Here is a 23,000-nt window from a genome sequence, read left to right on the forward strand (position 1 = left end):
ATTTTCTTTTTACCGTTGTATGTAGTGTTCTGACGACACAAAACGTATCTATATATTTAGCGTTTTCTGTTTCGCTTAAATATACCAGCTTGAGAGTCTTTCTGCTCAAAAAATACGGACCTATTTCTTCGTAGAATAGGGTAGCTGGCAACCCAGACAAAGTAAGAGACGACGTTCGTAAGCTGCTTGCTGCTGCTGTCACGCTGTGTCTGTCCTCCAGTCCAACCGAGCCAGTAACAAGATCGTGCGCTGTCATGCACGGTAGGTTACGTCTTTCTTTCTCTCTGCGGGATTGACTGACTAACCGTATCTCTGTGCTGACGGTTACGTCTCTCCTGCGGGATTGACTGACTATCTGTATCTCTGTCCTACAATCACGGACTTTAGCCTAAGATTGAGGGGATTTCTTACGGTGAATGAATAAACGTTGCATTCGTTTTGCCTTACTATGTTCAACAGTTATTTCTCTTAATCCTTTCGGTGCTCGTTACCGCACGGTATGGAACTACGAGTCTACCGCAACATTGCACTTTTATTTGCTCTCCTGCTTAGGCAAAGCGCAGCCTTATTTAGGGAAGTAAGCATACTCGGGAGGGAATGGATGAGCTTTGCTGTGGGGACCATTTCCTTCCTGAAGAAGTTTGTTTCCCCGAATAGACTGCAATTCAGACCACAGTTTTTTCCTACCGGGTAAACTGAATATTATTCTAGATTTAGGAATGATTCTGAACATCTCTCAGTGCGTCTATCACCTGAGGTGATAGAAAGAAGGTGCCGGACATCTGGATAGGGTTTCAGATGTCCTGTGGATCTTAATCTGAAAGAAGTAAAAGCGATTCGGTAGTCCCTCCAGTCCTCGAAACGAGTTTTTGGGAACCAGTGGTCCAGATCAACTCTGATATTCCACAGCTCTCTCATATCTTAAGAAGTATCTTCTCTCGGTCCTTGTTTCGGGTCGTTTACGAAAGAGCCTATTATAACAACAGGCGTAAATATAACGATCCTCTACAGGTTTCGTTACAGGATTGCAAAGTCCGTACGAATCGTCTCGATCGACGGCAGCAACTATTCACTTCCGAGTGGAATCTTTCTTTAGAAGTAGTTGAGAGTTGTGTAGACTTTAGGGACGCCCTTTCATTCTTCTCTTCGATATGTTTGAGGACGAAGAGGCGGCTTCTTCTCTGCTCCCTTATTCTCGATCCGGGATCGGTACCATTAAACGCCATCCTATGATATTGAACGGGGATGGATGTTTAGTCTCTTTCCCCTTTTTCATCGCTTAGGATGTAATAAGAAGGATTTATGACGTCACAGGGAGCGACAATGACGCTGATCGCCCCCTGTTGGCCTTCAGAATCCTGGATTCACAGAGGTCACATACTTCCTAGTTCACTTTCCAAGGACCTTTTCCGAGAGAGTCGGTCTACTCTAACTCGAAAGTACCTATAACCTCTCCGCTCTGAGTCTGACTACGTTCAGACTATCGAGATGTTGACAGGAATAAGATTACCGTCTTCCATTTCACGTCTGAAGAATGGGATAAGCTGGCAGTCACAACTATTAAAGAATATGCAAATATGTTGTTGACAGCCTTTGGGCTCAGAGATTTGCGTCTGTCAAACAACAAAGACCCTTCACGATCTTTGAGTTCTGTGGAAAAACAAAATCTCGAAACTCGTCCACCATCTACTTTTGTCTCACCTGTTTTCTCGGAGTCAGACACTCGTGCGAGATCAGGCGACATATAGTAGCCCTGAGTTTCTTGTTGACGAAGTCGGTTGCGTTTATACACCCCCGATGATCGTGTAACATGAGACCAGGTTGGACTGTCAGGCATTCTTCCTTCGGGACTGAATCGCCTTTTTGCTCCTCGCTCCTTTCTCCTGGGCACCAGAAGCTCGAGTCAGGAGTTGATTCGCTGACGACGTTGGGTTGCGTTGATACACCCCCAAGGTTTGCTTAGATTGAATCGCCCAGGCAGTCCAGACACTCATCCTTCAGCGAAGAATATTGCCTATGGTCTTCAGGGTACAGCCTTGCTGTCCCTTGATTCGTCTGACTGGTCAACTGGTCGGTCACCTGACTTTAGTACAGACAGACTGACTGTGCATGTCCAGATCGAAGCTTTCAATATGGAACTTAGACGTAGTCTGAAGTTCTTGATGTTAAAGCATTCGAACCTCTCCTACCTGTTTAACTTCGTCATGTGATCAGGAAGGCCTTCTTCTAACCACCCTAGATACGACAAAGAGGGTTAGTGAAATTTTAAGCCATCGTCACAAGTTTTGGCTTAAGAGAACACAAGGCGGTGTGCTCTCTAAGCCTTCCGTTGTGGCCTAAGAATGGAAACCCGTTTTGTCCTTGGGCCAGGAGCTTGGAAGCAAGGATGGCACAAGTTATGGGCAGGAGCCAGAGAGAGTCCTGTGCCCTGTCGGGTCTCTCAAGTTTTATCTACATAAAACTCAAGAAAGTCGAAGTCATTCGGGCAATCTGCAGTGGTCCGAAAAAGACCAGACTTGCCCATATCGAAGAACACCCTGGCTTTAGTGTTAAGGAGTTCTTTCAAAAATGCTCCTTCATTGTGTTTGCACAAGATTTGAAATCTTTTATCTGAATGCTCACGAGGTGAGGGCGCGGCCTCGAAGCATTTCAACAGAGCATGGCACTCAGCAACATCCTGAGTACCATGTTTTAGTGAAGCAACTCTGTGTTCACTTCACACTCCCTGCGAGATGTGAAGATGGCATATGAGATCTGCTGCTCGCTAGGGCCATACGTGGTCTGCAGACACAATCTTGGGGGCAAGAAGTACCACTCATCCTATCCGTAGAAAATGGGTTAGGAGAGCTCTTAATTTTAGTTGATGAGTGCGAACAAACGGCGACTTCTTAACTCTTAAGCCTTAGTTAAAACACCTTAACTTTGGTTGGCTAGTGGTCCAGGTGGCGTGATATATATATATATATATATTTTATTTACTTCTTAGCCCTCATGTATGGTCAATATGTCTAGTCACGTCGTGGTCTCGCCCCCGTGACAGATCATCTGGAGTGCCAACCCCAGCTATATAGGTCTCTACCTCGCTGGCAAACTAGTAGCACAAGCAGACTTACGTGGCAGTAACCACGAAGCCAGCTATGCTTAACAGGTGAACCAAGATGTAAATCATCTGCATGCATTTGTTTCCTAAAATCCTTCTATTCTGTCCCTTCCCACCTCCAAAGGTGGGATTCAGCATATATATATATCTGACAGGTAAGTTTCATGCAACAAATGATATTGTTATGATACAATAAAGTTTGTTCATACTTACCTGGCAGATATATATAATCAGTACCCCCCACCCACCTCCCCTCAGGGGACAGTGGAAATAAAAATTATGAATAGAAAATGGGAATGGTTCCTGATACCCGCCTCCCAGCGGCGGGAATGGTACTAACCACCCCTGGCGACCACTGCGTGTGTCGTTAGTTTTTAAAATTCTGTCGGAGGCTTCAGAAAATACAGCTATATATATATCTGCCAGGTAAGTATGAACAAACTTTATTGTATCATAACAATATCATTTTGAAGTAACAAAGTAAAGTTAAACTAAATAAAGAGTGCGTTGGCTGCTGCCCGTAACTGTGTTTGTGGAGTGAGCGCTTTGGAACAAGGAACCGCAACGTAGTTCAAGTGCAATTTGGATTGAATTAAGACCAAAATGTGTATAATTACAATCAAATAAGTGCTGTGGAGTTTCAGTTGTGATGGCAGTAAGGATAAAAGCGCCGACCACAAGGTAAAAATGAATTTCATTTCAAACCATGACACCGGGAGTAAGAAATTTCATACTTTCACTAATATAGGCAACAAAATGTTGTTTTATACATTCAACTTCCCTGTCAGATATATACTTAGCTATAGACTCCTATAGACTCTGTCGCCCCGACAGAAATTCAAATTTCGCGGCACACGCTACAGGTAGGTCAGGTGATCTACCATCCTGCCGCTGGGTGGCAGGAATAGGAACCATTCCCGTTTTCTAATCAGATTTTCTCTGTCGCCGGTACTGTCAACATTGTTGTTGGTACCTCCTGACAGGATTCTTTTTTCATCGCAATTGATCTTCTCGACCGACTTTTGGTGACGTACTTGGATCGTTGTATTGGCATACGCTATTGTGGACTGTTTTCTTGATATCACTTTTGGATTGTTCTATGATGTCTGAATCGAGTGTTGTTGTGAGAGTGTGTGTGAATGAGGGCTGCAGGGTGAGGATGCCGAAGGCTTCGGTAGATCCTCACACTGTATGCAGGCGTTGTAGAAAGTATGAATGTTCTTTTGCTAACACCTGTAAAGAGTGCGAGAGTTTGAGTGCTGAAGAATGGAAGGATCTTTCTTCTTATATGAAGAAGCTAGAAAAGGATAGGCTGAGGAAGGCTTCCAAAAGCTGTAGTAGATCTAGGTCTAGCGAACTAGTATCTAGCTTTCTAGTTTCTCCTGCTCATGCATTGATTAATCCTTCTCCCTCTGTATCTGCCCCTTCACCCATTGCAACTCCTACAGATTCAGCATCGGAGATTGCAGATCTGAAGGCTACCCTTCAAAGAATGCAGGTCAAAATGGCGGCATTAGAAGGTAAGAGTGGTTGTGACGTAACAATGGACAGTGATGTGAGTGTCCCCAGTGTTGTGGAGGGGGCGTCTGATCGGCTCTACAACGCTCCCAGGTTTAGACCTCTTCCAAGCTCCCTGGCCCAGAGGAGAAGGAATGTCAAAAGCCGTACAGAGGCTGTAGAGGTTCCCCACCGGTCAGGCATCCCTTCGGCAGGTTCTGTACGCCTCAGACTGCCAGGGATTGCTATAGAAAAAGCATCCTTCGTGAGTGCTTCTCGTCTTCAGAGTCGCCTTCACCTAGACGCGGGTGGAAAGACACAGATCTTTCTCGCCCCTTGAAGAGGTGCTGGATAGCGCCTGCTCTTGATTCGAGTCCCGAGCGCTTCCCAGAAGAAGCTCCTTTGGTAATCAAGAGAGCCAAGAGAGCCTTTTTGACTCCCATTGCTCTAAGGGAACCCCAGGCGCCTTCAAGGACAGGGATGCGGTTACTACTCAGATCCTACTAAAAATGCAGGAACAGATCTCCTCCTTAGTTGGAGTTCTCTCCAAGAAACCTCCTCGTAGGAAGGATACCACCCTTCCTATCAAGAGGTCCGCTGCACGCTCAGAGGTTCCTCCCTCCAAGCGAAAGGCACCAGAGTTCCGATCTCCTGTTCCGCATTCTTCCTTGAAGCGTGGAGTTGTGTCCGAGCTTCCTGAGAATGTTCCACCTTCTCCCAAGCAACTAGCTCCTATAGATGAGTGGTCTTCTTCAGACCGAGAAGAACCATCTTGGCGAGAAGCGCCAGGCAAGCCAGAAGCCCCTTCCAGGCAGGAGGATCTTTCCAGGCGAGAGGAGCCTAACAGGCGCGAGGAACTTTCTAGGCACAAGGCGCCTTCAAAGCGTGAACAGACAGCCAAGAGCGAGGAACCTTCTATGCAAGTAGAGCCTAGCAGGAATAAGGATCTTTCCAGGCGCGTGGAACTTTCCAGGCGCGAGGCACCTTCCAGGCGCGAGGAGCCTAGCAGGCGCTCGGAACTATCCAGGCGCGCGGAACCTCCCACACAAGCGGAACGTTCCAGGCGCGCGGAACTTTCCAGGTGCAAGTCACCTTCCAGGCGCGAGGAACTTTCCAAGCGCGAATCTCCTTCCAGGCACGCGGAACATTTCAGGCGCGCGGAACTTTCCAGGTGCGCGGAACCTTTCAGGCGCAAATCGCCTTCCAAGAGTTCTTCTCACAAGCGATCTCCCACTAGATCTGTACTTCAGACTTCTGCAAGACCTGTTGCATCTTGCGAGAAACTAGGAAAGACTTTGGTTCTCTTCCAATGGAACATAGAGCGTCTTTTTCGGCCAGCCCTTCCCCGGATAGAAGCCCTTCTACTTCAGATCGTGTGCGATCTACAAAGGACTTACCCTTTTCACGGGATCGTTCTCCTTCAGCTGGACTCGAGCCAGAGGATATCTCGGAAGACGAGCCTCCAGCTAGTGAAGGACTGTCTAATAACAAGACGTTAACTGCACTTTTGCTCCAGGAATACGGAGAATCGCTGAGCCCTGCCGGTCCTCCTCCTCCTCGCTCGCTATATATTCAAGTAACAAGGCCTCTAAGTCCTCTTCATTCTTGAAAATGAAACCGGCCATTTCAATGAAGAAGGCACTACAGTCTCTCGGTGCTTGGATGAACTCCAAGAAGGACTTGGGAAAGACTGTTTTTTTTATGCCTCCCACCAGACTGACAAGTAGGAGAGGCATTTGGTACAAAACAGGAGAGACCATGGGCCTGTCTCTTCCTGCTTCTGCGGAGTCGGACTTCTCGAGTCTGGTAGACTCTGTCAGGAGACACGCCTTATCCTCTGCACGGGCGACTTGGAGCATGTCTGAATTAGACCACCTCCTCAAGGGACTCTTCCATGCGTTGGAAGTGTTTTAATTTCTTGGACTGGTCCCTTGGGGTGATGGCTAAGAAGTCTCAAGACTCGGAGGGTCTCAGCCCAGAAGTGCTTCATAGCATTCTGGCCTGTATTGACAAGGCAGTCCAGGATGGCTCTGGAGAAGTGACTTCCCTCTTTGGAGCAGGGATATTGAAAAAGAGAGCGGTGTTTGGCTCCTTTTTGACCAAGGCTGTTTCTCCTTCACAGAGAACTACTTTGCTGTTCGCTCCTTTATCAGAGCATTTGTTCCCTTCTCAGTTAGTGAAGGAGATTTCTCACTCACTAACTGAGAAGGTGACCCAGGACCTTCTTGTCCAGTAGGCAAAGAAGAGCAGAACGGTTACGACGGCTGCTAAGAAAGTTTCTCATCCGTATCAGCCGCCCTTTTATGGAGGTCCTACGACACGAACCCCCTTCAAAAGGAAGAGTGCCGATAAACGAGGAAGGTCAGCCTTCCGTCCATTTAAAAAGGAAAAATGACGTGCAGAACCTCCAAACACCGGTGGGTGCCAGGCTCCTGGAATACGCGGAAGCCTGGTCCATGAGAGGAGCCAACCCCTGGCCGATGTCGGTTCTGAGGAAGGGATATCTCATCCCCTTCAAGGACAGACCTCCCCTGACTTCAACTCCTCGGGAACTGTCTGCTCGTTACAAAGACCCTGTGCTGAGAAATACGCTCCTTCAGATGGTAGAACAAATGTGGAGCAAGGGGGCCATCGAGGTGGTGCTAGATCCCCACTCCCAGGGATTTTATAATCGCCTTTTTCTAGTCCCGAAGGCTTCGGGGTGGTGGAGACCGGTTCTAGATGTAAGTGCTCTGAATCGGTTTGTAGAGAAGAAGTTCCACATGGAAACTTCTGCATCGGTTCTGTTTGCCCTACGTCCAGGAGATTGGATGGTCTCCCTGGACTTGCAAGATGCCTACTTCCACGTTCCAATTCATCCTGCGTCAAAGAAGTACCTTCGTTTCGTAATAAAGGAAAAGATTTATCAGTTCAGGGCCTTGTGTTTCGGCCTGTCCACAGCTCCTCAGGTTTTCACGAACCTGATGAAGAACGTAGCAAAGTGGCTTCATTTAAAGGGAATAAACATCTCCCTTTATTTGGACGACTAGCTCATCAGGGCCAGATCGGAGAACCAGTGTTTGGAGGACCTGAAATCGACTTTAGACATGATTCGATCGCTAGGATTACTCGTCAACCTCGAGAAGTCTCAGATGATCCCCAGCCAGAACCTGGTTTATCTGGGGATTCAGATGGATTCTCAGGGTTTTCGAGTTTTTCCTTTGAAGGAGAGGCTCATACGAGGCTTTATGAAAGTCTCGAACTTCTTAGGGAAAGAACACAGTTCAGCGAGGGAATGGTTGAGCCTTCTGGGGACTCTTTCCTCACTGGAACAGTTCTTTTCCCTAGGGAGACTTCACATTCGCCCCCTGCAATTCTTCCTAAAGAAAGTCTGGAACTGGAAAACAGGGCAACTTTCGGATTCGTTCCCGATCCCTCTGGAAGTGAAGGATCACTTGAGATGGTGGTTAACCCCTCTCAAAAAGAACGAGGGATTGTCCCTGACCGTTCTGAACCCAAACCTAGAGTTGTATTCCGACGCTTCGGAGACAGGATGGGGTGCGACTCTAGGAACAAGAGAAGTGTCGGGCACCTGGACGAAGGAACAGGTGTAATGGCACATCAACTGCAAGGAACTTGTAGTCATACACTTTGCCCTCAAGTGCTTCGAGTCAGTAGTCAGAGACAGGGTGGTCCAGGTCAACTCGGACAACACCGCCGCTCTGGCATACATCCGAAAGCAAGGCGGGACTCATTCATTCTCCCTCTTCGAACTGGCGAGGGATCTCTTGGTCTGGACACAGGAGAGAAACATCACCCTCCTCACAAGATTTGTCCAGGGAGAGAGGAACGTGAGAGCAGACAGACTGAGCAGGAGGAACCAGTTCCTTCCCCCAGAGTGGACCCTCTACTCAGAAGTTTGTCAAAGACTTTGGTCTCTATGGGGGAGGCCTCACATAGACCTGTTTGCCACGTTCCTCTCCAAGAGGATAGAAATCTTCTGCTCATCAGTAGAGGATCCGAGAGCATTTGCTGTCGACGCCCTTCTACTAGATTGGTCGGGCCTCGATGCATACGCCTTTCCCCCATTCAAGATTCTGGGCGAAGTGCTCAGAAAATTCGTGGCCTCAAAAGGGATGAGGTTGACACTAGTAGCCCCATTTTGGCCAGCTCAAGATTGGTTCACAGAGGTACTGGAGTGGATGGTGGACTTCCACAGATCTCTTCCAAACAGAACAGATCTGCTCAGACAACCCCACTTTGAGAGGTATCATCAAAACCTCCCCGCTCTCGCTCTGACTGCCTTTCGACTATCGAAAGACTCGTCAGAGCGAGGGGCTTTTCTCGAAAAGCTGCAAGCGCTATCGCTAGAGCCCGCGGATCTTCGACTATGCGAGTCTATCAATTGAAGTGGGAAGTCTTTAGGAGATATTGTAAATCGAAGAAGCTGTCCTCCTCCAATACCTCTGTGACCAACATTGCTGATTTCCTTCTTTTCCTGAGGGAGGAATTGCACCTTTCTGTATCCACCATCAAAGGATACAGAAGTATGCTTTCAGCTGTTTTCAGGAATAGAGGCCTGGAAATAGCTGATAACAAGGATCTTCATGATCTGATCCGGTCTTTCGAGACTTCAAAGACTAGTACCCCTAAAACCCTGAGCTGGAATCTGGACATGGTCCTGAAATTCCTAACCTCGAAGAAGTTCGAACCTCCACACCTTGCCTCCTTCAGAGACATTACGAGGAAGTGTTTATTCCTGTTGTCTCTCGCTACAGCCAAAAGAACGAGCGAGATACACGCGCTTGATTCTCGGGTTGGTTTTAAAGGAGATGCTGCTATCTGTTCGTTCCAGACATTGTTCCTGGCGAAAAATGAAAATCCTTCAAAGCCCTGGCCCAGGAGCTTTGAAGTGAAGGGACTTTCTAACCTAGTAGGTAAAGAAATTGAGAGGTCCCTTTGCCCGGTCAGAGCCCTTAAATTTTACCTTAGTAAAAAGAAGCAGCTGGGAGGTTGTCAACAGTGTCTCTGGTGTTCTGTGAAGGACCCGAAAAGACCCATGTCTAAAAACGCCTTAGCCTTCTTTGTAAGAAGTGTTATTTCTGAGGCTCACAGTATTTGCCCAGATGACTCCTTCAAACTTGTTAGAGTTAAAGCTCATGAAGTACGAGCGGTTGCTACGTCTCTATCCTTTCAAAGGAATATGTCACTGAAGAATATACTCGAAGCGACATATTGGAGATGCAATTCAGTTTTTGCATCTCATTACCTGAAGGATGTCAGGGTAACTTATGAGAAATGCTTCTCTCTCGGTCCGTTTGTGTCAGTGGATACGGTGCTGGGACTTGGAGCAAAGACTGATCCTTAATTTAATTATGTATATGTAAACCCCCTAGTTAGATATGTTCTTGGTTTTCTGCTGGCAGAGGCGTTAGTTGTCGCACAAGGCGGACTTTGCTTTTTGTCAGAAGGAACTGGGGAATATCTGACAAAGGGGTGTTACAAATTTTTTTTTTTGTGCGTGTATTGTGGTGTTGAGTTTTTGGTTGTTGTCAGGAGTTGGGGATACTCCTTACAATCTTTAGAACTAACCTGGGTGTTAGGATCAGGTGGTTGAGATCAGTGTTTTGCTCCTTGAATATGCTTTTAAAGCAGGTGTATTGTCATGTTAGTGGATTAGCAACCATTGACAAATGCCATTTAGGCTCTGCCGAGTAAGTGGATAAGACCCCATTGGCAGACCCACAAGAAACTCTTAGCCATAGATCACTATCTCTCTGATGCTCTTGAAGCGAAGCAGACTCCTGGGCAGTAGTCACGAAGTCTTCCACTTAATCAGGTAGGAACCAAGGTTTATCTGTACCTACAACATATGTTGTTTACCTGTCTATTTCAGTAGTTAGCTGTCTCTTACCCACCACCAAGAGTGCCAATCAGCTAAGTATATATCTGACAGGGAAGTTGAATGTATAAAAATGATATTGTTATGATACAATAAAGTTTTATACATACTTACCTGGCAGATATATACGATTAATGGCCCACCCAGCCTCCCCGCAGGAGACAGGTGGAAGAGAGAAAATCTGATTAGAAAAATGGGAATGGTTCCTATTCCTGCCACCTCCCAGCGGCAGGATGGTAGATCACCTGACCTACCTGTAGCGTGTGCCGCGAAATTTGAATTTCTGTCGGGACGACGGAGTCTAAAGGAGTCTACAACTAAGTATATATCTGCCAGGTAAGTATGTATAAAACTTTATTGTATCATAACAATATCATTTTTATTGTGCTGAGTAAAACCGAAATCTTGAGTAAGATCAATAAACCTTTCATATATATGCTAACATTGTTCAAATGAGTGCTGGGAAGGCTGTGAAAGATGGTAGCTTGGCTGTGGTTACGAACGGCATGTCACGTGGGTGCTGCCATATTGGATTTCAAAACTGCCTTGAAAACATATTTGTTCCTACATGATATACAAACCCTCGGTCCTTTACATAAGGAATTACTTTCGGTGTAGCTGGAATTACGGCCGTTAAATTCTTGAACAAGGTGGGTAGGCAGTAACTACCGTGTAGCAGGTGGGTAGGCCAGCCTGCCCAGATGTAAACAATCCACTTTGCTTTCGGCCGTCTTCCGATGAAGATGTGTGTTTGTGAGCTCTGGCTGACTGGTCGTTGATCACTTTTCCCGGTGGGATCTTTCTGATTTATTTTTGTTTTTAAATATATACGTATATACAGTGTTTGATATTAATATTGAATTCAATTAATATACAAACCCACTTTTTGTGATAGCCTTTATAGCCGGCTTTCTACTTGTGTTAAGAGTCGGCGGCAAAGTTATGCCAACATCTTTATTATTTACATTCTTTCGACCTTTAACTGAGGACGAGATATGTATTTAACGTGAGGACGAGACATGTATTTAACGTGAGTGATATTGATCCTGTAACGAGACATGTATTCATCCGAAAATTACGATTACGCTTGGGAATTACTGAGGGGAACTTCAGAGGTTTGTCCTTGTTTTGTTTTAATGGTAATTTCTCTTCTTCTTCGTCTTTTCACTTACTATTGGACGAAGGTAGAAGAGGGGGTGTGTGTTGTTGGTATTTGGGGGATCTCTCTTTTCCTCTTTTTACAGACTAACAGTGTTGATTGTGTTTACAGCAGTATTGGCTGGATAGCTCTTCGTATAGGATATCCTAACCTTGGAATTGTGCCTTTGACTTGTATACTGATCCCCTGCTGGTAATCATATTCATTTACCACTACTACCCTGGAGTTACATCACTGGACAAAGCTTTCGCGCTGCCCTGTGATGTTTATCTATTCCTGATGGTAGAAGTCTGGCAGAATTTGGAGGAATTGAAGAGGAAGAGAGCTCGTCAAGTGTCGTCATCCTCCTCTTCAAGATCATCATATTTTCATGTCTCCACCCCTTCGACTCCTAAGTCTTTGCCGTAGAAGAGAAGGTGGTCTCCCCCCTAAGAAGTCTCGTCACGGGACTTCTAAGGGTCTGTCTCGCTCTGGTGAGACAGGGGGGTCTCCCGCTGGTCCTCCTGTTCCTCCGGGAATGGAGCCCGTCTCTCCTTCCTCAGGGAAGAAGAAGACGGGGACCATGGAGGTACCAGCCAATGCTGGTACCTCCTCTTCCGGCTCCAGAGGTTCCACCTCCGGACCAGGAACCGTCTCGGACGCTCGCAAGCGTGTACAGTCCACACTGCCGAGTAAGCTCACCGTGTCAGGACTGAGGACCGTGTATACAGAGACCGGTGGAGGCTGCCATCCAGCCCTCTTGAGAGGTTTCAGCCTCGACGAGGACTTGGACAAGTCGGAGGACGGTATCGGCTGTCTCCTGTCAGGTGTATGCTCAGCCCCACCCAGACGAATTGTTCTCTCCACTGCTGCTCCCGCAGGTCCCTCCGTCCTGAATGGAGGACCTGTTGGTTTTCCCAAGGAAGCTGGCGAAGAAGTCCAGGAAGAAGAGGAAGGTGTCGTCGTTTTCTGCCGCCTCTTCCCCTTCGACTTCCAAGGCCCCCCAGCCGAGGAAGAAGAATGGGCCTCCCCCCCAAAGAAGTCTTGCACAGAGACTTTCAAGTGTCTGTCCCGCCGGAGGGTCTTCCGCTGGTCCTCCCATTCCTCCGGGAACAGGGCCTGTCTCTCCTACCCCAGGGAAGAAGAAGACGGGGACCGGGTACCGGCTACCGCTGGTACCCTCTGTTCCCGGCTCCAGAGGTTCCACCTTCAGACCGGGAACCGTCTCGTTCACCTAAGGGTGACCGTGCAGCCAAGGTCCAGACTGCTGAGTACGCTCACCGTCAGGACCCAGGCACGGAGCTGAAGGATGGTGAGATTCGCTCGGGTGACTCTCGCCAGACTGGCGATCAGCGAGAGCGATTGTCCGGTACCCAGGGTTGACGTGACGTTCCCACCAGACTGTTCATGTGGCGAGGCTGGGAAGAGGTCCCCCTGGTCACCAGGTCCAACCTCGGCCAGATCTGGTGCTGTGGCGCATCGAGAGGACAGTGCTCGCTCTCACCGCGTTAGTGGACACTACCAGTCACCCAACCCCTGCTCCCACTGGGACCGGATGGCTCACACAACTAGTAGTAGCTCCCCTGACGCAAGAGACCGATGCTTCTCTGCAAGGACACCTCCTCAGGCTACACCGGGAGGAACGAGGCGAATATGAGTGACCGTGATGAATGCACTTCTTACGGTCCGGCTACGAGCCTGGTTCGTTCTTGGGACCAAACAGATCTTACGCTCAAGTGGTTAGAGGAGATTGTGGGGGCTGGCGAGGACGATGATGCTTTCCTAGACTCACGGAGTGACCATCACCGCTGTTCACGTGTCGGTCTCGCTGGACCGCACACAAAGAGACCGGAGTGGGCTCCCCCTTCGGTCCTCTTGAGAGGTTTCGGTCTTGACGAGGACTGGAAGGCATTGGAGGACGGTATCGGCTTTCTCCTGTCAGGAGAAAGCCTACAGTACGAGTTTCGTAACCCTCCTTGGGAAAGTGTTTTCTCCATACAGTAATGTTTTCCCAGACTCGGAGCAGCCATCACCGCAGGCTGATGGCTGCCTGTAACTCGCTTCTCCAACTGCTAGTTCCGCTGGCAAGGCAAGCGAGAGCGTCCAATCTTCCTCCCCCATTCCCTCTCTTTCTATTGCTGTGACGGGAATGGAAGGAATCCTGCAGAGCGTTCTCCGTAGGATTCTGCGTCGGGAACTTCATTCCTGGAGGGACCTTTGGGTCCTACCAGACGTAAGTCCTCATTGTTGAGGGAGGATCTTGCCCATTCGGAGTTTCTAGCACTCTCCGAGTGTTTTTGTCTTTACGATCTGCAAACACTTGGGCGAGACCACGGTCCAGAGTGGGCGAGACCAGAATTCCTGATAATTGTTGCTACGATAATCGGGAATCTCGCCAAATGCTCGAATTCCTTGGCATTTCTGGCATCTCAGGAGTGTTTTGGTTTTCCTGTAATTTCCAAACACACTGTCTAGACAGACATTCCCGGTAATTGTTATTACAAACTTGAGATACTATGTTTTTGGTTCAATCCTAGGATGGATAGCACCAAGAGTTTGAATGCCTCTCCAGTGCTGTTGTTTTGGGAACATCCAGTTCGGCTTGAACTAGTTGTCTTCGGTATCCTGTTATCACCGTCGAAGTCTTCCTTTGGGAAAACTTCACCTTTACTCTCTTCACTAGAGAATGAAGGAAGTCGGCTTCCAGTCCTTATTCTTGTTCCTCGAATGGAAGAGAATTTAGGTTGGAGGTCTATGTACAAGAACCTACAATTATACTACTTATAGTATTTCTCTCGTGACATGCTTCTGTTATCAGTTGAATTGTCCAAGTAGTAGGCACATAGCTGTAGTTAACTTATGGGTATGTGACCAAGACGAATAGTATCTTCTTTTAATTGAACTACAACTTGGGACTGCCTTGCAAGCCTCCTAAGAGTTACCGGTTTCAATTTTGAGATACTAGTGGTATTGCTTACAACAACAACACCACAGCGTTTGCATTCACCGAAACTCGTTTCGGTTAAAATGCAAATGTTTGAGCGTATTTTCTTGCGCTCGATGGAATTGATTACCTGGCAACTCAGGATGACAAGTGAGCAAGAGCTAGCAGTGTCCGGGCTGCCTGCCAGCCCTGCCTGCTGCAGCCAGTCCTGCTGGCTCTCCGAGATAGTTGGTCGGGTTTTGTCTCTCCTCCTCTGCGATGATTGACTACCGAATCGAATCTCTGCCCAACAATCACAGACTTAGGTCTCTGGTTGGCTGGAATTCTCGCATACGTGTATGACCATCTCTACTGCATCGCCTTTTGCTGTCGCTAGTATTTTCAGACAGAGATATCTCACTAGACTCTTTATCATTTTTCTGATTACCTCATGGTAACAGAAGTCTGTAGGCTAGTCTTCCGCTTCATCTCACCTGCTGCTGCGATGATGCAAAATGATTTCTTCAGACATCTGAGTTTGTCTTCTAATACATCTCGTAATTTGTAGATGTGCAATCATTTATTGTTCACCCCGAATTGTAGATGAATAACGGAAGACTTTGCCTGTTCCCTGCCCTGCCAGCTTATCTACTTCCAAAGTAATAGAAATGTCCTCCCTGATCCAGCCCATGAGAAGCGGTTGTTCAGGCAGTACAATCCCTGGGTTTTCATTACTGGAAAGCGCTCCGCTTTCATTGCAAACTCCGACTTCTCACCGAACAGCAATGAAATAGCAGTTTAGCGTTTTCAGTCCTCTGCAAACAACAGGGATTAAAGCCGCCTTCACTGGTTGGTGTCATCGACGGGACTTTTTCTACGTTCAGGATCATGAGAGTTAACTTCTTTCGATTCAGCTGTGAAGACATAGGTCCGCATTCACCTTAGTCTTTCACGGGCATATAGTATTGTTTCCCCTTAGTTGAGAATCAACTACTGATGAGAAACTTGTGCCTTGCCATCAGGGACCCCAGTCTCTGGAAGGCAATCAGACGAATCATCATCTTGTCTTTCAACATCGGTGGCAAACAAGGTAGACGATTTGCATGGTTTCTCGGCATAACCCTTCAAAAGGCGAGTGTCATGTGACTACATCTCGGATGCATGACTGCTCCCCTCACACTGAGCGCAGTCAGTCGGCAGCTGTTGAAGAGTCCGAGACCGTCATGAGTTACGCTGTGGACTTTGTATTGGTTGATCCAGATTAGTCATTACTTTGTCCTATTGGCGTGTTGCTGTACCCATAAGGATTGACACCCACCATGGAGTGTCGGTGTCTTTATCCGCTGTGGAATATTACGAGACCATGAGAGACTTCTCTGCAGTTGGATAGTCCAGTGGATGGGTACTTGTCATCACTCCGAAGAATATGTCGGACAGGAAGATAGATAAGGTCATTGCGACCATATTTATCTTTCCCTTCGGGCCTGCCCACAGGTCCTTGGAACCTCGTTTCCTTGGACCAGTGGTGGATGCTTGCAGGTTGTGTTTGCTTCCCCAGCTCCTTCAAGAGGACAAGTTGCATCTCGCCTATGATGTGCAGTTCTAGAGATAAGAAGGGTGCGAGAGTGACTGGCCTCTTCACCTTCCCCACCTCGTCCTTCCACTCCTCTTCCTTCGGGTTGAGGATAAGACTCGAACTTACACTGGCTGGTCGGACGATTAATGCGGTCAGCTTATACACAGAGCTTCCTTTCTATGTTTCTTATCAGAATCCCACTCCTTCCTCTAGCAATGGGAGGAAGGAGACTGCCAATAAGGCAAACCCTTCCCAGAACTTTGCATTAATGCCTCCGACTCTCAAATATTCTTCCCAGCCCATTTTCAGATGAGTTATGATCCCTCACTCATTTCGAAAAGGCCCAGAAGTCGGACTCTTGATCATGCAGCTCCTATACTCCAATCAAGTTGTCAGAGGCAGGGCACTCCTCCTCGCTCCTACGACCAGGAGTAGCAGCCCAGGTGTGTAGAACTCCAGGCAGTTCTAGAGGCCCACTCAGATTCCTCCCACCAATCAGTTAGTCTTCCTTATGTAAAGGACAGGGTTTGTATATCGTGTAGGAACAAATCACAGTTTTTGAAAGTAACGTGTATTTTTCCTAACTATACAAACTTGAGGTCATTTACATATATGCCTACCTCATGCCACCCCTCAATCTGAACTTGGGCCGAAAGGCAGAGTGGAGCATTTACATCCGGGCAGGCTAGCCTACCCACCTGACACATGGTAGTTAATGCCTAACCACCTTGTTCAAGATTTAACGGCCGCAATTCCAGGTACGCCAAAAGTACATCCTTTTGTAAAGGACCTCAGGTTTGTATAGTTAGGAAAAATACAATTTACTTTCAAAAATTGTGATGTGTGACTTTAGATTTCTTGTTCGTGGGTTTGTGGCTATAGTTTCCTTGCTTGTGTCTCTAGATTTCTTGTTTGGGCTCTAAATTTCTTATTTGGGCTCTAAATTTCTTATTTGTGGCTCTGATCCCTTGTTTGTGCCACTAGATTTCTTGTTTGTGGCTCTAATTTCCTTGTTTGTTGCTCTAGATTGCTAAATGAAAATTGTGATTCAAGAAGCAAGTGATTTGGTCATGCCTAAGTCATTACTTCCATTATGAAAGCTCTCTCTCTCTCTCTTTCTTGGTTCTCTGTGCATTTGGTCTACAAACCGAAGCTTGGTCTCTGTTATGAGATAGATCTCATCTCTTGTGTTGAACTTTGTCGTTCCTTTCAGACAGAAATGGTGTAAATTTTAAGGACAAAGAGGTCTATGTTGAATTTAAAGGCAAAAAAGGACTATGCTGAATTTGGAGGCCTATGACAGGAAGGTCCATTCCAGAGATTAGATATTTGTGTCTATGACAGGAGATGGTACGCTTAACCCTGGCTGAATATCGAGGAGAAATTTTACCTTAGAAGATTTTCTGAACTTGATTCCATTTCAGTCACTGATTGATGAAAATATTTGAAGGCTTTCGTCGCTAGAGTCGGGTTTTAGGATGATATCGTACGATGTCTTTTGCGTAGTGTAGCTTGTGTCTGTCACAACTATTTTAGACAAGTAAGTTCTTGGGAGTGGCCTACAGGCTCTACAATGATTTCTTTAGACAGATTATCCATAGCCTGTAAGCTGTTCCCACTAGAGGGATTGACCTTAGGGATAAGGTGCAGGTGATGGTTTAGGCCTCCTTACATCACTCTGCAAACCTTAAATCTTGTAAGAGGGAGTTTAAAGAGTTCCTCTTTCAGTCTACAGTAATTTTAATATTGGGTAACATTGATGCTTATTGTTCTCAAGATCCAGCGATACTTTAATGCCCAGCAAGCTAGATTTGGTTTCATTTCTGAGATGGCTCAAATTGTTACAAGAGAATTGGGCAAAGAATGATGCATCTCCTGACAAGTTGGTTCTTCCCTATCTCTGGCGATTGCTTAGGCCTTGTTCCAGGTTAGAGGAACTGTTTAAAAACTTCGTTTCCAGAATGTCCCTGTCTCTGGTGACTGCTATTAGGTATTGTTGTGGGTTAGAGGAATTCTGTGGCAGTTTCGTCTAGTTTCCAGAATGTTACTGGGACCAGTTTCTCTGATCATGGAGAGTTTATAAGATTTCATTGGACAATTTGAGTTTCTTTCCCGAACTGTTCGCAGTTTTCAAATGGGCCGATAAAGCTTCAGGTCATCAATTTCCACTGACTGGTTTGTGGTTGTCCTCCACAGTTAAATGATGTGATTTGCTTTAGGGAAGAATGTGATGGTATTTTTTATTTAAGTTTTAACCTAATTTGGTTCCAGACTGAATCGTGTTCTTACCTCAAGAAGGTAAATGACGTATTGTAAGCATTTTTCAGAGTGATCTTTTGAGCTGGATTCTTTATTGTCATCTCTTTTGTTTCTTTGGTATCAGATTTGAATTGGATTATCTTGGGCCATTTATCCATAAGACTTGGGCAGAAACTGTTGCTCATTTGTACAATAGCCAGATAGTTGGTCTACATCATATGAATGTCTCTGTTTCATGTCATACCACTGAGAGGCTAAATTTTCCACAAGTATCCTGAAGAGGAAGGCTATAGAGGACAGCTTCTTCTTGTCTCCTTGTAGGAGAAAGATGGAAGGGAATCAGTTATAACAGAATGTTGCCATGTTTGGTGGTTGTGGGTTAGTCTGCAGGAATTTTCCTATCCTCGGGAGAATCAGTCGCAGACTTTTTGTGCTATTGATAATTCATCAACAGGCTTTTTGGTGCCTGATGACTTTTGGTGAATAGATGGTTTTGTTCCCAGCAGTTTGCAGTCGTACTTGTTGGTGTATTGAAGTATTTTGGGCCGTAGGTCACTGCATCTGAGTACTGTACAGTTGTAAAGGAAGAAAATAACTTTTGATTAGGCCATCCAAAGATTAAAGAGGTCATATGTGCAGATTATAATTGATTAAGACATCTCACACACACACACACAAAGGTCACGCACACACACACACACACTACACACATATATATATATTATATATATATATAATTAATATATATATATCTATATATATATATATATATATATATATATATATATGATATATATATATATACATATATATATATATATACACCATAAAGGTGGCACTAATATTGAATATGGTAGTGTGACCCATTTGAAATCTCTAATCACACACAAGACATTTGCAAAAGTTAATTTGGGCACTGAATCAAACTCTGAACTACAAAAATATATTTTATTTCCCTAGAAGAATAAACAAAGTTCTATCTATCTCAAGAACAGTTAGATTATGACGATCAAACAAAAGTTCAAAACTGTTAACTGAAACCCGCAACAGAAAATGGACTGTTTAGAACAAGATCCAGGTAACTGAATAATTCCCACAAATGAAAGAGAAAAATAATGAGACACCTTCCCCCAAACTACAAAATATTAATTTCCACAAAAATTAAACAGCCTTGCAGTAAACGAATTCATCTCTTGAACGCGTTCAACATTATTATGAATGATCAAAACTGGTAATAATTTGGCTCACAGAGGCCAACAGAATAACAGACCGACAGTTGTTGTCAGAGGGAAACATAACTTCTTATGAGAAGGAAAAAGGTTCTCTGCCACGTCAAAGTCATCTCAAATAGTTCGAGATACTGAAAAGGAGTTCATTAATGAAAGTTTTCAACTACTCTCACTTCTAATGTCCATGTTCAAAGTTTCTTGTAGTTTTCACGCACCCTTCTTCATCTTCATTAAAAAGCCGGGAAGATAGTGCCTCAAAAATTATATGAAAAAGTTCACAGAGGGAGTAAAACATCTCACACAAACGAACAAGCATTCTTGTAGGACCACTCCCTTTAGATGATGTCACCTTCATGTAATTAGCTCATTATACAGGAAGAATTAATGACGTCACTCATTACTTGTTTCGTAACTTCAGAGATTCCCAAAATGACAGGTTTTCTGCATGCTATATTTTCCTTAGCAGGAAAGAAATTTATTTCAAATAACACCTATCTCATTCAAGGAATCTTCCATGCAAACTCAGGTTTTGTGAATGTGGGTATCAGGACAACTGCCCCCGGGACAATTGCCCCCCGACAACTAGGCCCTGGGAAAATTGCCCCCGTAGGACTATACTGCCCCCAGGAAAATTGCCCCTGACAAATTAAAAAAATAATTGTAGCTACTTCTGGAATTTATTACCACTAGTAAACTTACCCATCTATGATGGGTGATAAAATATGGGTGCAGAAGTGAAAAATTTATATGTGCTATTTGTTCAGCAATTATTAAAAAAGGGCGATTACACGAATAGTCTCTCTCTCCTCTTCTCTGAAAAAAAACAAAAAAAAGGAATCTTTCTCTCTCTCGCTCTCTCGTCTCTCTCTCTCGCATCCTCTCTCTCTCTCTCTCTCTCTCTCTCTCTCTCTCGTAATGTAATTCAAGGGATGATCACTGAATGCAGAGAAATTCTTATTCATTGATGTTTCCCCTCTTTTAATGATATTCTCTCTCTCTCTCTCTCTCTCTCTCTCTCTCTCTCTCTCTCTCTCTCTCTCTCTCAAAGTAAGTGAAGGGACGATCAATGAACGTAAAGAAGTTCGTATTCATTATTGTTTACCCTCTTTTTTTTTAATGAATTCTCTCTCCTCTTCTCTCTCTCTTCTCTTCTCTCTCTCTCTCTCCTCTCTCTCTCTCTCTGCTCTCTACTCCTCCAAGATCAGGGGCTCTCCTTCTCTCTCCTCCTCCTCCTCTCTTCTTCTCTCTCTCTCTCAATGTAAGTCAAGTAACGAAGACGGTGATGGGATTATCGGATTACTTAGCTCTCAAATCACAAATTATCTCCTCTCTCTTTCTCTCTCTCATTTTTCGATAGCAAGATAAAATTATAAAATTGTAGTGCATTAATGTTGTTAAATGGCTCTCTCTCTCTCTCTCTCTCTCTCTCTCTCTCTCTCTCTCTCTCTCTCTCTCTCTCTCTCTCTCTTGTCAGTGACTTTCATTTAACGGAACAGGGATCTTGATTGGTTCATTTCTTTGTCAATTACTTTGCACGGTGATACGAATAATAAAGTATCTTTCTTTTCATTATATTACTGCAAAGACGCAACTTGTATGTCAGTGCGTTATGGCTACTGATAAATGCTCTTATGATCCTGTGTCTTCCAAAAAACAGTAGAAAGTAGGAACTTGTCAGTTTCCTTTTTATTATGTCCATTGGCATGATCGAAATTCTGAAGCAACATTACCGGGCAGTACTTCTTCAACGTAATTTTGTGCACTGACAGTCCCGATGGATTTAAGTTATTAAAAAAATCTTGTGAATATTGATGATAATTTTCGTCTTCTATTGTGTCCGAGCTGAAATATTCGTGACTTTCTCCGGGGAAGTTATACAGAAATTATGTATGAAAAATCGTAAGGTAACTAAGTCTACGGGAATAACCAACCTCGTTTCACGGCCAGAAACAGCTCCGTTTCAGGGAATCCCTTCTCACCCCCACCCCCTACAAAGGAGGGGGGTAGGTTGGATGAAACCCCATTACAAACCATCTTTGGGGTCCCCACCACAACCCTGCCAAGTTTCATGCCCATCTGACCAGCCGTTTGGCCGTGATTGAATGACAGACAGACAGACAGACATTACGCTCATTATAGTATGATTAATAAAAATACATAAGAACTATTAAAACCAACGTTTTATTGATGTTAATAAAAATACATGATTTAAAAAGATAACATTGTATACTAAAATTTGTACATAGATAAGTTGCAAAAATATTGAAAAAGGATTTAAAAACTAGAATTTTAAATTGTGGGCTATGTATCTCAAAAATTCCAATACATCGCGGTTCTCAAAGTCTTGCACAATGTTTGCTATTCTTTTGCTAGAATCCTGATAGCGTTTCTGCTTAGGAGGTACTGGATGCCCAGCAAGTATTTGATTGATTATGACGCTGGATAGTGCCTGTTCTCTCTTCAACACCCCCAGAAATTTCCTTATGTTTGGATGAAATGACGTAACGCTTGCTTGCATATGGTTATGCCAGCCTTCTAAGGCATTGTTTGTTTGAGGTAAAACTTCAACAACACGAGTATACATACTCCACATGCTTACAGGGAAAGGTGGCTGTCTCCTTGTATGTCGACGTCTTCTGCTGATATATGTATCCTCAAAATAATCTATTATAGCCTCAGGTGGCAACGTCTCTTGTAGTTTCTCAAACGCTTCAATAACTTTTTCTGGGGGAACAAAAGCTAAAGCAGGAATCATACGTATTTGCAGGGAAAAATTGGCGTCAGTTTGGTATTTAGTTTGGAGACCTTCATTTTGCACCTTACAGTATATGCTTTGAGATAAGTGGTAAAAACATCCTTTAACGGTTATGTTGGGGAAGATCTCTTCAATAGCACTCCTAGCAGCTTGTTCAAAGTCTATTAGGAAGGTCTTGGGATTAAGTCTAGGGTTTATAGTGAGGAGTTGTTGGTAGATATCTTCATATGTTGCTTGTTGTTTATTTGGTAGCAGAACATACACACACGGAATAACACTTTCAGAAGTTAAGCAATGAATAGTGTACAGTTGGTAAAATAACTTGTGTACAATCTTAAAGGTACCGTCTCCAAACCAATTATCTAATTTCTCCAGAAGGCTAATGTTTGTTTTGTTGGAAATAAAAGGAGACGCTGCTCAATCAATCCACTATCATAAAGAAGAAAATCTTCACCACTAGAAGTTTTTTTATTCTCGGAAGGAATGACCATGTCTGATAGGCTTGATGGGATGGGATGAGGAGCACCAGCAGCTTGTTTGTAGCGCCTTATTGCATGACGAATATGTCTCACCGGTGGTAGTTGAGTTGCAGCACCACTTGATATCGACTCAAATGTTTGGGAAATTATTTGCTGTGCAGTC

At 45.0% G+C, this 23,000-nt stretch overlaps 2 protein-coding genes across 2 annotated transcripts in view; one reads left to right on the forward strand and one right to left on the reverse strand.

Annotated features, from left to right (window-relative positions):
* The window catches only part of LOC135204697 (zinc finger protein 239-like), an 86,266-nt gene that overhangs the window by 32,691 nt on the left and 30,575 nt on the right, over positions 1-23,000 (forward strand). The window lies entirely within an intron of this gene.
* Positions 21,885-22,358, reverse strand: LOC135204520 (uncharacterized). The gene has a single exon (XM_064234688.1). The coding sequence runs from the start codon at positions 22,356-22,358 to the stop codon at positions 21,885-21,887; it is 474 nt and encodes a 157-aa protein (XP_064090758.1).

Source organism: Macrobrachium nipponense, chromosome 47 (assembly GCF_015104395.2).
Source record: "Macrobrachium nipponense isolate FS-2020 chromosome 47, ASM1510439v2, whole genome shotgun sequence".
Classification (NCBI taxonomy): Eukaryota; Metazoa; Arthropoda; class Malacostraca; order Decapoda; family Palaemonidae; genus Macrobrachium; species Macrobrachium nipponense.

Bases quoted from the DNA above. Each gene is read 5' to 3' on its own strand.
- LOC135204520 (XM_064234688.1), bottom strand. From the start codon at position 22,358: ATGATTCCTGCTTTAGCTTTTGTTCCCCCAGAAAAAGTTATTGAAGCG.